A 16,286-nucleotide genomic window follows, 5' to 3' on the forward strand; every position below is an offset into this window, starting at 1 on the left:
AACCCCTGGGAACACGGTCACAATCATGGAATACTTGGAAATCATGGAGTCTCCAGGTCCTACATCCACACAGGTTTTAAAACTCACTAAAAGTGGGGATCCACCCCTGCTCTGGGCAGCTGTGCCAGTGCCTGACCACCCTTTCCATGAGGAATTGCCCCAAAATCCCCCCTGCCCCTGCCCTGGCCCAGCCTGAGGCCGTTCCCTCTGCTCCTGTCCCTGTTCCCTGGAGCACAGCCCGACCCCCCCGGCTGTCCCCTCCTGTCAGGAGCTGTGCAGAGCCACAAGGGCCCCCTGAGCCTCCTTTGCTCCAGGCTGAGCCCCTGCCCAGCTCCCTCAGCCTCTCCTGGGGCTCCAGCCCCTTCCCAGCTCCGTTCCCTGCCCTGGACACACTCCAGCCCCTCCAGGTCATGAAGGACCCAAAAGTGCCCCCAGGATCTGAGGTGTCTCACAGGGGACGGGCCCTGCCCTGCTCCTGCTGCCCCTCAGGGCTGGCACAGCCCAGGTGCCAGTGCCCACCTTGGGAAGAGGCTCCATATGGATCATTTCCACACGTTGGGCACGTCCTGCTGCATCCACCTGCTCTGCAAACATCCATCTCCCGCTCGTGCCCAGTGCCAGGAGCCCACCTGCCTTTCCAAAGCTGGGCAATGTCACAGGAGCTGCCTGGATGCTCTCCTGAATCCTGCCCATGCGGAACATCCAACCATCGATCCACCAGGTGCATGGGAATTGCTACAAGGGGAAACGTCATTATTATCAAGGTTGAGGAGCAGCAGAATTAATGATCCATCAGGGCCTGTTTAGGAACAGCTTAAATGATTAAATCTGAGGCACAGTCCAAGCAGGGGCTGCTCGGTGGGCTGGGGATGGTGGAGAAGACCTCTGCTCCCAGGGTTTTGGAGCTCTGGGATTCATTTTTTTCACCTTTGGGCCCTCTGCTCCCAGGTTTTTGTGGGTCTGGGATTCAATTTTCACCTCTGGGCTGTCTGGTCCCAGGTTTTTGGAGGTCTGAAAGGACAGGCCTGAAAGACACAGGATGGGTCTAAGGAGGGCTTAGAGGAAGGAGGACGGGTCTAAGAAGGGGTCCGTAGATGAAGGATGGTCCAAGGATGAGTCAAAGGACAAAGAGTCAGTCAGAGAAGGAAGGATTGATTGATCAAAGGCCAGGTCTAAGGAGAGGTCCAGGAATGAAGGACAGGCCCAAGGACAGGCCTAAAGATGAAGGAGGGGTCCAAATAGAGGGGAAAGGATCTAAGGATGGGCCAAAGGGCAGAGGATGGGTCTAACATGGAGTCCCACGATAAAAGGTGTGTTCAAGAATTGGTCTAAAGATGAAGGATGGGTCTAAGGACAAAGGAAAAGTCTAAGTATAGGCCAAAGGATGAAGGATGGGTCTAGTGAGGGATCCCAGGATGAGTCCAAGGACAGGTCTAAAGAAGAAGGATGGGTCTAAGGATGGGCCCAAGGATGATGGATATGTCTAAGTACAAAAAAATCTCTAAGCACAGGTCAAAGGATGAAGGATGGGCCAAAGGACAAAGGCCAGGTCTAATGAGAGGTCCAGAGATGAAGGATGTGTTCAAGGGCAGGTCTAAAGATGAAGGACGGGTCTAAAGATGGGTCCAAGGATGATGGGTGAGTCTAGGTAGAGGTCAACGGGTATAGGATAAAGGATAAAGGATAAACAATAAATGATAAAGGAGAAAGGATGGGCCAAAGGACAAAGAACAGGCCAAAGACCAGGTCTAAAGAGGGGTCTAAGGACGAAAGATGGGTTCAAGGGCAGGTCTAAAGATGAAGGACGGGTCTAAATATGGGTCCAAGGATGATGGGTGGGCCTAGGTAGAGGTCAGCAGATAAAGGATGGGCCAAAGGCCAGGTCTAAAGAGGGGTCCTAAGATGAAGGATGGGTTCAAGGGGAGGCCTAAAGATGAAGGATGGGTCTAAAGATGGGTCCAAGGATAATGGGTGGGTCTAGATAGAGGTCCAAGGATAAAGGATGGGCCAAAGGATGGGTCTAAGGGTAAAGTCCACCCACTCCTTCCAAGGGTTAACAGAAGGATAAAAGACAAAAGATAAAGGATAAATAATGGGCCAAAGGATGGGCCAAAGGTCGGGTCTAAAAAGGGATCTAAGGATGAAGGATGGGTTCAAGGGGAGGCCTAAAGATGAAAGATAAGGTCTAAGGATGGGTCCAAGGATGATGGGTGGGTCTAGGTAGAGGACAAAAGACAAAAGATTGGCCAAAGGATGGGTCTAAGGGTAAAATCCACCACTCCTTCCAAGGGTTAACAAGCCCTTAACGAGCTGGACTTCAGTTCCCCAGCTAATGGATTTTTGAGACCTCCCATTCCGAGTTCGTTTCTTCCCTGGCTGATGGATAATCATTAACTACCCATGAGAGACTCCAATGGCCCGTGGAATTCATGAGGTATTAAATGGGCATTATTTTATCAGCCGTTCTCAATGTTTTGTTTGGGTTTGAGGACCGTTCCTGAGATGTTTATGGGCTGTGGATTTATGGAAGTCAGGGGATCTTTTCAGGAGTAATGTTCCGTACCTCGGAGTTACGGTCGGCAGCTGGAGACTCCATGCGGGAAAATTGGAGGCTGGGAGCTCCAAAAAAGAAAAAAATCAGACTTAACCCCTGCCTCAGAAGGTCTTGGCACACAGAAATGATGGATTAAACACCGGGAATAAGATCCAAAACACAACATTCAAAGGAGTTTATGAGCTGTCACCAGGAATCAAGCAGTACAAGGTGGCCTTGCTCGGGAGGGGACCCGGTCGCTGCTGCTGCTGCTGTCACAAATAAACGGTGCTGGTTTATTTTCTGTCTGTGCCAAGGTGGAGAAATCAGGGGGGAGCAGCCTCAGAGAACCCCGAGGGCTCCACTCCATCAATCCCAACACACAGTTTATGGGTACAGAGATTTCTCCTCCTGCCAAGTCACCCCTGAGCCCCTTTCACCCCATCCTGAGCTGGGGAGGAGATAAAGGGACTTTGGATGAGTGGCAGGACACAGGGAATGGCTCCCAGTGCCAGAGGGCAGGGCTGGATGGGATATTGGGAATTGGGAATTGTTCCCTGGCAGGGTGGGCAGGCCCTGGCACAGGGTGCCCAGAGCAGCTGTGGCTGCCCCTGGATCCCTGGCAGTGCCCAAGGCCAGGCTGGACATTGGGGCTGGAGCAGCCTGGGACAGTGGGAGGTGTCCCTGCCATGGCAGGGGTGGCACTGGATGGGCTTTAATGTCCCTTCCAAGCCAAACCATTCCATAAATCAGCCTGAGGGACCAACCTCCCTCCTGGGAGGGTCTCAGAAGGGTCCTTGCAGAGACCAGGCAGGATGGGGTTAAATCTCCACCCCAAATCACTCCAGGAGATCCCACCCAGCACTTGGGATCCTCAAACTCTCGGCTCTCCATGTCCAGCCCCTCCTTCCATGCTGGAACAGGACATAGAGAACAAAAAGCCCCAATCCACAGCAACCCAAGGGCCCAAGGACACAACTAAAACCGAGAGGGGTTGATCAGGGCAGGTTCCAAATCCTCCTCCAGGGATGAGCTCCCTCCGGCAGGAAGCACAGAGGACTCGGACTTCAGGGACACTGTTAAAGTGTGGCATTAAAAAAACCTTATCCTCAAATTCCACGGCCATAAAATAACAATTAGCTGAGAAGAGCCAGAAAATATTTCAGTTTTAATCCACTTTTTCTCTGTGCCAGGCATTTTCCACCTCATCCAGGCTAATAAACAACTTCCACTCCAGCAGGGCTGTGCTGGAAAAAAAGAGGGAAAAAAGAAGAAGCTGCCTCTTTAATGCACTAATTACAATCCCGAAGCACTAATGGGATTAGCAGGCAGGATTTAGTGGTTGTCTCCTGCAAAATCATTAAGTGCCATTAGAGAAAATGAAGTTCCCTGCTTCTCCAAGGGGTTTGCAGGAATCCGGATCCAAGCCGGCGCAGCAGCCCCTGGGGCACAACGGGGCCCTGTCAATATTGGCTCTTCCCTTGATTAATTCCCTAATCAGGAGCTGAGATTGCCCAGCACCACTGGGAAGGGAGCACTGGAGACACTGGGAGAACTGGCTGCACTCAGGGAAAGGAATCATGGAATGGTTTGGGTGGGAAGGGAACTTAAAGCTCATCCAGTGCCACCCCTGCCATGGCAGGGACACCTCCCACTGTCCCAGGCTGCTCCAAGCCCTGTCCAGCCTGTCCTGGGACATTCCAGGGATGCAGAGGCAGCCACAGCTTCTCTGGGCACCCTGTGCCAGGCAGGCGGAGAGGGATGAAGGCAGAGGGGACATCACTGTGTGTTTGTGTCACCCCGTGTGACATTTCCATCTCCACGCCCTTCCCTGTTCCTTCCCTTTGCAGGGAATTCCAGGCACTCCCTCCCCACCCTGGGGAATCAGTGGCCAGAAGATCCCATGGTGTCCAGCTCCACACCAGGGTGACCACGAGTGCTGGAAGGTGACACGAGCTTTAACTCCTTCCAGCCCAAACCTGATTCCTGTAATCCCAGCCCGACTCCATCCAGCTTTCCCAGCGCTCCCTTCCCGGTGCTGCCTGGCAAATTCAGCTCAGGATCATCAGGGAATACCCAGGGACCGACCCAGGGATCAAACAGGGCAAGCTCTGCTCTCAGTGTGACCCTCTCCAGCTGAGGGCAGAGCAGGATTGGGGCTGGAATGCCGAGAAAAGCAGGAAGAGGGAGAGGAGGGAACATGGGGATGCTCCTGGGGACCCAACAAAGCTAACACTTCTCCAGTGCCTGAGCACGAGGGTGGCCTTCCAGGAGGCATTTCCAGCTGAAATGGCTTTGGTTCCAAAAGCTAAAGCCTTTGGAGAGCAAAAATTCCCAGCTCAGGGGAAAAGGAGGGTGGATGATCACCCTCACCCTGCGCAATGACAGCTGCCACAGCTCAGGGGACAAGTGACACCACCATGCTGAGGCCACCAGACACATCTGCCACCCCCAAACCTTCCCTGGCTCCCTCTGCCCAATGAGGGGAGCTCAAGGTCAGGCACTGGGAGCCCCTCAGTGTGGATTTAAAGTGGATTTAACCCTTCCCGTGCCCCAGCCGGAGCTGCCCAAACACCACGGACTGGCCAGAGGGGCTGTGCTGTGTCAGGGCATCCCTACTCCCTCACAACCTTCAGAAGACCATTCCCAGGGTTCTTCTAATCCTCAAGAACCCCGAATTTTGGGATGAAAAGAGCAGTCTCCCCTGGGATCCCGCTTTGGACCAGCTCCATCCCTAAACACCCTCAGGGAGAGGCGGTGATGTCCCAAAGTGGCCACGAGTCCCCTCTGCCACCCCGTGCCATGGCAAGAGAAAGGTTTTCCGAGCAGAGCCACCGAAAAGAGTGGAAAGGGATGGGGAGGGACTGTAGGGATGCCAGGGAATCCTTTCCCTGCCCAGCAGCAGCCTCTGCCGGCAGCCGGGCCGCAGAGCAGGAGCTGCGGGATGCGGCAGAGCCTGCATGGAAAAGATCCCGAGGGGTCTCAGAACACAAACGCCTCTCCATGAGGATTTATAAATCCATATTTCCACTTTCCAGCTGGAAGGTGATTATTCCCATCTCTCTCCGGAGTGCACTCATTCCCCCATGCAGTTCTCACAGCCATTCCCATGCAGCAGCTGGAAAATCCATCCCTCCCATCCCACATTCCAGCATTGCCAGCAGCAATCCTGGAGCCCCTAGGTGCTCCCCATCCACCCCAAAATGAGATCCTGAGAGAGCAGAACCCCATCCCACAACTTCCCTGTTCCTCATCCACCCCAAAATGAGATCCAGGGGGAGCAGAACCGACACCATCCCACAACATCCCCCTGCAAGGAGCTGCAAAAAGGAATTTCCACATGAAACCTCCAAACGAGACACATTATTTAGGGATATATGTACTTTTCCCAAGGCACTGGGATGAGGTTTACCCTTCCCAACACCCTCCAGCACTCGGGGCACCACTTACTTGGGAGTGTGCGCCCCATCCACCACAAAATGAGATCCTGGGGGCGCAAAACCCCATCCCACATCTTCTCTGCTCCCCATCCACCCCAAAATGAGATCCCAGGGGAGCAGATCTGACACCATTCCACATCTTCCCCACTCCCCATCCACCCCAAAATGAGATCCAGGGGGAGCAGAACCGATACCATCCCACAACTTCCCTCTTCCTCATCCACCCCAAAATGAGATCCTGGGGGAGCAGAACCAGCACCATCCCACAGCATCCTCGCTGCAAAAAGGAATTTCCACACAAAACCTCCAAACGAGACACATTATTTAGGGATAAAAGTCCTTTTTCCAAGGCGCTGGGATGAGGCTTATCCCCCCCAGCACCCGGGGCACCACTTGCTTGGGGGTGTGCGCCTCATCCACCACAAAATGAAATCCCGGGGACGCAGAACCCCATCCCACAACATCCCCACTCCCCATCCACCCCAAAATGAGATCCAGGGGGAGCAGAACCGATACCATCCCACAACTTCCCTCTTCCTCATCCCCCCCAAAATGAGATCCTGGGAGAGCAAAACCCCATCCCACAACATCCCTGCTCCCCATCCATCTCAAAATAAGATCCTGGGGGAGCAGAACTGACACCATCCCACAACATCGTCACTCCCCATCCACCCAGAATGAGATCCTGGGGGAGCAGAATCCCATCCCACATCTTCTCTGCTCCCCGTCCACTCCAAAATGAGATTCTGGGGGAGCAGAACCCCATCCCACAGCATCCTTGCTCCCCATCCACCCCAAAACGAGATCCTGGGGCAGCAGATCTGACACCATCCCACAGCATCCTTGCTGCAAAAAGAATTTCCACACAAAACCTCCAAACGAGACGCATCATTTAGGGATAAAAGTCCTTTTCCCAAGGCACTGGGATGAGGTGGGTCACCACTTACTTGGGTGTGTGCGCCTCATCCACGCGGTGCCCCAGCTGGAACTCGTGCGATTTGCTGCGGTGCAGCGCCGTGAAGCCCGGGATGAGGTGGATCAGCTTCCGCGACGAGGGCGGCGGCGTGCCGGGGGGCTTCAGTTTGTTCCTGCGGCGCACGGGGGGCGTCCCCGGCGGGGTCATGGTGGTGACGATGTTGGGGGTGCGCGGCGGCGTGTGCGCGGCGTGGCGCTGCCGTGGGGACGGCGGCAGCGAGCGGTGCCCGGACTCGAGCGGCGGGCACAGCCCCGGGTGGCCCTCCACGGTCAGGCGGTCCACGTGCGTGTACATGGGGCCGTGGGACGAGGCGGCGTGGCAGTGGTGCTGCCCGCACTTGGGGGGCATCTTGGGGCTCGGGTGCGTCCTGCCCCAAGGTCCTGGATCCGCGCTGGGGCAGCCCGGGCTGTTCTCCTTGCCCGGCTCCGTGCTCGGCCACTGGATGGTCCAGTCCTGCTTGGAGAGGCTCCCGCCTGGAGAGGGCACAGAGACACGGCCGTGAGGTGGGGAATAGAGTGGGGATGTGCGGCAGACAGCTTTTCATGGAAAATCCTTTCCTTGGGATTTTTCCTGCTGAGAAGCTGAGAGGCCTCAGGAGCAAAATGTAAGCAATGGTTATCTGCTGCTGTGGAATGCAACAGGTGCATCTGTGACTAGCCCATTAATTGTTTCTAATTATTGGCCAATCACAGCCCAGCTGTGTCCGAGCCACAGAGTGTCCGAGCCACAAACCTTTGTTATCATTCCTTCTTTTCCTATTCTTAGCCAGCCTTCTGATGAAGTCCTTTTCTTCTATTCTTTTCCTATAGTTTTAATGTAACATATATCATAAAACAATAAATCAAGCCTTCTGAAACATGGAGTCAGATCCTCATCTCTGCCCTCATCCTTGGACCCCTGTAAACACCGTCACAGGGATTCTCTGATCAGCACTGCAAGGGTTAAAGGTTCCGTCCCCATGGGTGTTTTTGGGGTGGATGGGGTTGGGAGCAGCCTGGTTGAGTGGAAGGTGTCCCATGGAATTGGGTGATCCTAAAGGTTCCTTCCAACCCAACTGTTCCATGATTGTTTCGATGCTGGCGATGCATCCCAGCAAGAAGCTTCTCTGTGTTACAGAATCTTGGAATGGTTTGGCTGGGATGGGACCTTGAGGATCATCTCATTCCACCCCTACCATGGCAGGGACACCTCCCACTGTCCCAGGGTGTCCCAGCCCCAGTGTCCAGCCTGGCCTTGGGCACTGCCAGGGATCCAGGGGCAGCCACAGCTGCTCTGGGCACCCTGTGCCAGGGCCTGCCCACCCTGCCAGGGAACAATTCCCAATTCCCAATATCCCATCCAGCCCTGCCCTCTGGCACTGGGAGCCATTCCCTGTGTCCTGTCCCTCCATCCCTTGTCCCCAGTCCCTCTCCAGCTCTCCTGGAGCCCCTTCAGGCCCTGCAAGGGGCTCTGAGGTGTCCCTGGAGCCTTCTCCTCTCCAGGTGAGCACCCCCAGCTCTCCCAGCCTGGCTCCAGCCCTTGGGGCATCTCCTCCTCTGGTCTCACTCCAGCAGCTCCACATTCTCCTGATGGAGACAGAGGCTTGGGAAATGAAAGGTTTGGGTTGAAAAAAAGCTTTGAGTCAAGGGATGGAGGATGGCGCAGGAGGAGTTTGCTGGAATCATTTTCTTGGAGCACAACATCAAAGTAACTGATAAAAAAGACCAAAATAATTGTAAAATATCAAAAAATTCCCAGGAAAAAATTCCCAGATAATTGTAAAATATTTTTAAATAACAATTTTTTTAAAATAAACAACTCCTAAATAATTGTGAAATATTAAAACATGCATCAACAGAAGAATAAAAATTAAAATAATATTAAAAATCTTAAAAATTAAAATGAATTCTTTAGAATGGATAAAAAATTAAAGTAAACAAAATAACATTAATTAAATTTTTAGAACCTAAAATACATAAATCAGAATATAATTAAAATAAGAATTAAAATGTTTGAAATTAAAATTAACTGAAAATAAAAATACACCAAAATAAATAAAGTAAAAATCATAATTAAAAACTCCAAAAAATAAAACTAATTAATTAGAATGAATAAGAAGTATAAGAAATTAAAAGTAAGTAGTAAAAATGTTGCAAATTAAATAGAAATGATAAGAAATAAAAAGAAATAAAAAGAAATAAAAAGAAATAAAAAGAAATAAAAACTATCAATGCTTAAAAATAAAATAATTCATTAGAATGATGAATAAATAAAAGAAATTAAACTAAAAATAAGAATAATAAAAATATTTGCATAAAAGAAATCTGAAAAATCCCCGCTATGCAAATCACTGCGCACCTATGCAAATCCTGCTCTTCCCATTGGCCGCATCCCTCGCCTTGATTTGCATAACACCGAGCCTGCCTGGCGCTAATTAGCGGCGTTAATGAAGATGAGTGAGGATGTCCTTGCGCCCCTCGTATCCCAGCGATGCTCCCGGGAATAAAAACCACCCCCGGTGTGGGTTAAAAATTAACGGGAAAAGCCGGGATAACGTAAATCCAGAGGGGAAGGCGGCAGGTAGCGAGATGGGATCAGCTTAAACCGGGAAAATGCGCTTAACAGGGGAAAAAACAACAAAAACATCCCAAAGCTCCTCGGGCTCCAAAGCCTGTTAGGGGCTGGAGGACTCCGCTCCCTCCCGGCGCTCCCCGATGCTGCTGCTCTGATTCCCGGCTGGAAAAGCACGGGGAGAGCTGGAGGGAAGGAAAGTCACCTCTGTCCCGTTTGTCCCCAAATTGGTTGCCTGAGTGCTCCTCAAAACTTCGTTGTTTTGTTTGGATTCCAAATATTATATATTACATTATTTTAAATTTTTTATTTATATATATATATGTGTGTGTGTGTGTATGTATACACACATATATATACATATATATACATATATATAATTTATTTATTATTATATATTATAATATACAGTATTTATTGAATATATTATTAATATATAATTCATTGTCTATTGATATATTATTTATATACATTTTATATATTTTTATATAGTTATAATTTCTTTATACATTATTTAAGAATATATATAATTATATATATTATACATATTATATAATGTGTATAATATAGTAATACGTATAATATATATGATTATGTATAATAACATGTATTATGTATAGTAATATATAATATATTATAATATGTATAATATATATAGTTATATATATTCTTAAATAATATAATTTATATATTGTTTAAGTATATAATTATATATATTATACATGTGATTATATGTTATATGTTATATATTATATAGGTGTATGAACAAATGTATAATATATCATATAATTTATGGTATATCATATTGTATTATATAATATTAGATAATAGAAAATAGATATTATATATAATATATAATGTAATAAATTTTTATTATATAATTATATAATTATATATTATGTAATAATATAATAATATTTATTAAATAAAAATTTTTTTTTTTTTAATATCAGCCAAAGCCACCCCCCAGTCCCAGGAGCCACTTCTCCTGTCCCTGTGGATGCTCCCTTGGGGTGAATTTGGCTTCATTAACCCCCCCGGATCCCTCACTCTGCCCCATTTCATCAGGGGAACTTTTCCCAAACCTCTCCATTAAAAACTGTCAGGAAAACAAACTCCCAGGAAGAGGAGGCAGCGCTGGGATGCAGCTCATGGATCCAGAGATGGAAAAATTCCACCTGTCCCAAACCACAAAGAGCAAGGTTTGCTTTGTTTTCCTAAAATCTAAAGGCTGGCAATAATTCCCACAGGAGCTGCCGAGGCAGCCCAGCTGCTCCTGGGGATGCTCCCAGTGCTCCTTCCCTTCCCAAAAGCTGCTCCAACCTGGACGTTTTGGGATGCCCAGGGTGTTTTGGAAACCAGCACCCACATGCCAGGATAGCAGCCTCTGGAATGGACTTGAATCCCCAGCTTGGGGATATCAGGGAGGTCAACCCTTCCCTCCTGTCCACCGCACCAGCACAGCTCCCAAATTCCCTCCAATCCGGGATTTTCCTGCTTTTTCCTCACTGCTCCCGACCCTGCCTGACCCCACGCTGTCCCCAAGCCACCCTCAGCCCTCCCAGGGCTCATCAAGATTCCATCCCAGCTCATTTTTCCCGGGAGGGCACTTAAAAACCTGCACACATCCCCCAGTAGTCACAGCCCATCGACTCCTGCAGCCACAGCTCCAGGAGGATTTAATATTCAATTAATCCCGCTCCGAGATCCAACCCCAAAACAAAACCCCACTGCCAAGGATCCCAGGAAAACCCAATCTTTGTTAACCCCACAAAGCAAGGGGGTGAGTGTGGATTTGTCACACTGATTTAGGGGATGCTCCAGGGTGTCACTGTGATATTTTATAAAAAATCCCTTCGCTAGGATTTCTTCTCCTGGGAAGCCTCAGCTCCTCCCTGTTTTCCAGCTTTTCCGTGTTCTCCCTGCTGCTTTGGAATGTGGTTTGGAGAATGGTTTACCCAGCATGTGAATTGTTTTTAATTAATGGCCAATCACCATCAGCTGTGTCAGACTCTGAGTCTGTCACGGGTTTTTATTATTGATTCTTGTCCAGCCTTCGGGTGTCTCCTTTCTCTTTCTTTAGCATAGTTTTAGGATAAAATTTCTTTTAATATAATAAAATAATAAATGAGCTTCTGAGAACCTGGAATCAAATTCTCATCTCTCACTTCATCCCTCACAACACCACAACACCGGGATTTTCCCTGCTGCCCCCGGGATGCTCTGCTTTGGAAGTTCCTCCTTTTCCAAGCCCATCCATGAATCCATCTCCATGAAACAGCCTCCAGCTCCCTGCCCAGGCCAGGGCAGCCTGGGAAATTAGAGGCTTCTAATTAACGACTCAATAAATAAAGATGGATGGGAAAGGTTAATCCTGAGCCTCATTCCTGCTTTATGAATACAAATCTTGGTGTCGCGGAATCGGCCGCTGCGGCTCCTGCCGAGGAATTCCAGCTTTTAAGGAGGATGCAACTTGTTCATCAATTACATTTTTGGGATGAGGACAATGTATTGATTCACAAGGAGATAAAATGCAACTAAAATACAGATTAAAAGGTGCTTCTGAGGCTGTTGGTGCATGGGGGGGGCTGTCATATCCCAATAGATCTAAAATCCCAACACTGCATCCAAAGAGAATATTGCTGCCATCCTGGGATGCTTTTCTATCCCCATCCTAAAAATTCCCAGAGAGCTCCTCTGGGCTGGTCAACCTCATTGTCACAGAGCCATGGAGCCAGCCAGCAGCTCCAAATCCCTGGAATCCAGCAGATGGATGGATGGATGGATGGATGGATGGATGGATGGATGGATGGATGGATGGATGGATGGATGGATGGATAAAAGCAGCACAGCACCCCCTTCATGCACCCCAAAGTGACAACCCCATCACTGCTCAGTCCCCAACAGCCCAGGGGGATATTCTCAAGTTCCCAGCAGTGCTGCTCTGCCCATCCCAATCCCACATCCCACCAAAACACGCGTAGAGAATCTGGAGCTGGGTGGGGTGATTGGCTCCCACTGCCCACCAAAGGTATACAGGGAGCATCCTGCCCTTCCCTGGCCAGAATTCCCACTGTTCCCAACTCCCTGCTGGCAGGAGAGGGGCAGGGACTCTGCTCCTGCTCTCCCAGGGGATGAAAAGAGGAGGAATTCCTGGGATGGAGCTGTTTGCTTGGCAGAGGCTGGGAACAGGGAGCCCATCTGGTATCCCAGGTGGAGCTTCCCACACCCAAATCCTCCAGAAATTCAGGGAGATTTGGTCTCTTCCACTGCCTGGGAGCTCCTGCACCCCTCAGGTCACCTCCATGTCCCCAGGGTTGTGTCATCCATGGGACAATGCATCTCCAGGAGGGCACGGACCCACAGCAGCTGGAATTTCCAAGGATCCTGATCCAGCTGTGGCAGAGCAGGAATGGCCACAGCAGCATCCCAAGATAGAGCACCAGAGCAGAGGGTGATGGATGGAGTTAAATGGGAAACACAAACACTCCCTGCCTGGCTGGCTCCCTCCTGCTGGGACCCAACGGAGCACCAGGAATGCTGGCAGCCCCATCAGCTGCCCCATTAGGGAGCAAATGGAGCAGCAGCCTCCCACAGACCTCCGGTACTTCCATCTCCTCCTCCTTCCAGCCAGAAAACTCCAGAGGAACCAGAGAAACTTCCTGCAGCTGCCCAGCCAAAGGCCAAGGTGGATTTTCCAAAGCAGGGAGTTCCCTGGGCCGAGAGGGCAGAGGAGAGAGTGGGATTTGCTTGGAGCAGCTTTAAAAGTCAGAGGTGTTTGAACAAAGAGCAGCTGAGAGCCCTCCCGGGGCTCCCAGGGAGGCACCACTGCCCTTGCTCAAATAGCAGGGAGAGCTCATGGAAATGCCAGGGGAAGGGAGGCAGGAGCTGGGTTTGGGCAGCTGGAGAGGGGGGATGTCACAGACATCTTTTCATTAAAAATTATTTCCTTAGGATTTTTCCTCCTGAGAAGCTGAAAGGCCTCAGGAACAAAATGTAAACAATGGTTATCTGCTGCTGTGGAATGCAACAGGTGCATCTGTGATTGGTCTATGTGGTTGTTTCTAATTAATGGCCAATCACAGTCAGCTGGCTCAGACAGAGAGCCGAGCCACAAGCCTTTGTTATCATTCTTTTCCTTTCTATTCTTAGCCAGCCTTCTGATGAAATCCTTTCTTCTATTATTTTAGTATAGTTTTAATGTAATATATATAATAAAATAATAAATCAAGCCTTCTGTTACATAGAGCCAGATCCTCATCTCTTCCCTCAACATAAGACCCCTGAGAACACGGTCACAGCCCAGTGCCCCTGTCCCCAGCACGGGGTGGCACTGCCGCTCTGTGCCATGAGGGAGAGGATCCAGAACTGGTGAATGTGGCCAAAGTCTCTCCAGGTTGGAGCTGGCATCCCTCTCTGGGACATTCCATGCTCTGGGGACACTGCTGGGCCTCCAAAGCTGCCCCTCCTTGAAACCGTGTCCCCTGCTGTCCCCAAGGGCTGCTCCACACCTGCAAAGCCCAGCAGGGCTCATTCCCAACCTCCCAAACCCTGGGGTGGAGCACTGTTGGAGGGGACAGCAGCCAGGCAGAGGGGTCTGGGGTCCCCAAATCATGGGGTTCTGGGGTCCCCTAATCACAGGGGTGTGCTTCTACCCCAGAGCCACCCCTGTGCTGGCAGTGACCTTCCCAAGCTGGCATCACAGCACCGATTCTGTGCTGCCATCCAGGGATGGGCTGTGCCAGAGGGGCTGGAGCGTGTCCAGGGCAGGGAACGGAGCTGGGAAGGGGCTGGAGCCCCAGGAGAGGCTGAGGGAGCTGGGCAGGGGCTCAGCCTGGAGCAAAGGAGGCTCAGGGGGCCCTTGTGGCTCTGCACAGCTCCTGACAGGAGGGGACAGCCGGGGGGGTCGGGCTGTGCTCCAGGGAACAGGGACAGGAGCAGAGGGAACGGCAGGGCAGGCTCAGGGTGGGTTTTGGGAAAATTCCTACATGGGAAGGATGGTCAGGCACTGGCACAGGTGCCCAGGGCAGTGCTGGATCCCCATCCCTGCAGGGATTTAACAGCTGCGTGGATGTGGCACTTGGGGACATGGGGCAGTGCTGGCCTTGGCAGCGCTGGGGAATGGCTGGACTCGCTCCTAAAGGATCTTTCCCAACCCAATCGGTTCTGTTGGGACCCACCAAGGCTCGGCTGGGACCCGGTGCCAGCACAGCCGGACCTGCCCAGTCCCTGCGGCATCCCCCGGCCGCGCTCTGCCCCCGGTACCGGCGCAGCTGCAGCCGGAGCGGCCCCGGCAGCGACTGAAGAGCGGAGCTCTGCTGCCACCGCCCGGGGAGAGCAATGCAGCCCGAACCGCGCGGCGCCGGGAGCCGCGCATCCAGCGCCGGGAAGGGCGGGCAGGGCTGGGCATTCCCTGGGAAGGGGGCTGGGAATGGGGGCTCCGCTCTGACCCAGCTGGAGGCGATGCTGGATCTGCCCTGAGGCTCCTGACAGAGCTCCTGCAGGCACGGGGGGTCAGGGGACTCTGTAAATCATGGAATGGGTTGGATTTGGAGGGACCCTCATCCAGTGCCACCCCTGCCATGGCAGGGACACCTCCCACTGTCCCAGGCTGCTCCCAGCCCCAGTGTCCAGCCTGGCCTTGGGCACTGCCAGGGATCCAGGATGGGCACCCTGTGCCAGGGCCTGCCCACCCTGCCAGGGAACAATTCCCAATTCCCAATATCCCATCCAGCCCTGCCCTCTGGCACTGGGAGCCATTCCCTGTGTCCTGTCCCTCCATCCCTTGGCCCCAGTCCCTCTCCAGCTCTCCTGGAGCCCCTTCAGGCCCTGCAAGGGGCTCTGAGCTCTCCCTGGAGCCTTCTCCTCTCCAGGTGAGCACCCCCAGCTCTCCCAGCCTGGCTCCAGCCCTTGCAGCATCTCTGGTGCCTCCTCTGGACTCACTCCAGCAGTTCCAGGTCCTTCTCATTTTGGGGACCCCATACCCAGGGGCAGCTCTGCAGGTGGGGTCTCACCTGAGCGGGGCAGAGGGGCAGAATCTCCCCCTCCTTTCCTGGGCAGGGGGGTTTTGGGCTCCCAGCTCTCACCCACCAGCACCCCCAAACCCTTTTCCCAGCACAGCTCCCAGATGTTTCCTGCAGGAAATGATTCCCAGCCAGCCCCGGGGATGCAGCAGCTCTGCCAACACTAAAACCACACTCCCAGTGCCCCCAGGCCGGGCAGGCTGAGGGCACAGGGGGCACTCACCGGACTTGTGGACGCTGCGCAGGCAGGACAGGGACGCGTTCAGCCGGGCACACTCCTCGCTGTTGGCCCCAAACTTCTCCACGGTGGCACAGACCTGGTCATCGGTCATGTCCAGCAGATCCTCCAGGCTGAGCTGCCCCGGGGCGATCTCCTGAGGGAGGAAAGGGGCAGGAATGAGGGAGGAGGAGAAAACCCCGCTGGGGCACCCTCTGCACCTCGGGGAACACCAGGGACAACCCATGGATCCAAACCCCTCCATTTCCCACCTGAATCTCCAGGAAAACCTGGAGGAACTGAAGTTTTTCTACAGTTTTAGATCCAGTTTTTAAATCCAGGCCCAGCTCCACCCCTGGGGGCACCAGAAAACCCCATCCCTGAGTGGGAACATGCAGCACCTGAGCTTCACTCCAGAATTCCCTTTTCCCTGGAGTGGGATTGCCTTTGGGTGCCACCCCCTTGCTGCACCTGCAGGAGCCCAGGATGTGACAGGAGGACACTGATGGGGACATGGGGGATGTCCCCAGTGCAGAGGGGTCCGTGT

At 52.0% G+C, this 16,286-nt stretch overlaps 1 protein-coding gene across 1 annotated transcript in view; it reads right to left on the reverse strand.

Annotated features, from left to right (window-relative positions):
* Window positions 1–16,286, reverse strand: part of KSR2 (kinase suppressor of ras 2) — an 83,631-nt gene that overhangs the window by 58,642 nt on the left and 8,703 nt on the right. Inside the window, 2 exon segments of the mRNA XM_059485219.1 lie at window positions 6,921–7,422; window positions 15,746–15,896. Of these exon segments, the coding sequence (XP_059341202.1) occupies window positions 6,921–7,422; window positions 15,746–15,896 (653 nt within the window).

The sequence above is a fragment of the Ammospiza nelsoni genome, chromosome 18 (assembly GCF_027579445.1).
Source record: "Ammospiza nelsoni isolate bAmmNel1 chromosome 18, bAmmNel1.pri, whole genome shotgun sequence".
Lineage (NCBI taxonomy): Eukaryota > Metazoa > Chordata > Aves > Passeriformes > Passerellidae > Ammospiza > Ammospiza nelsoni.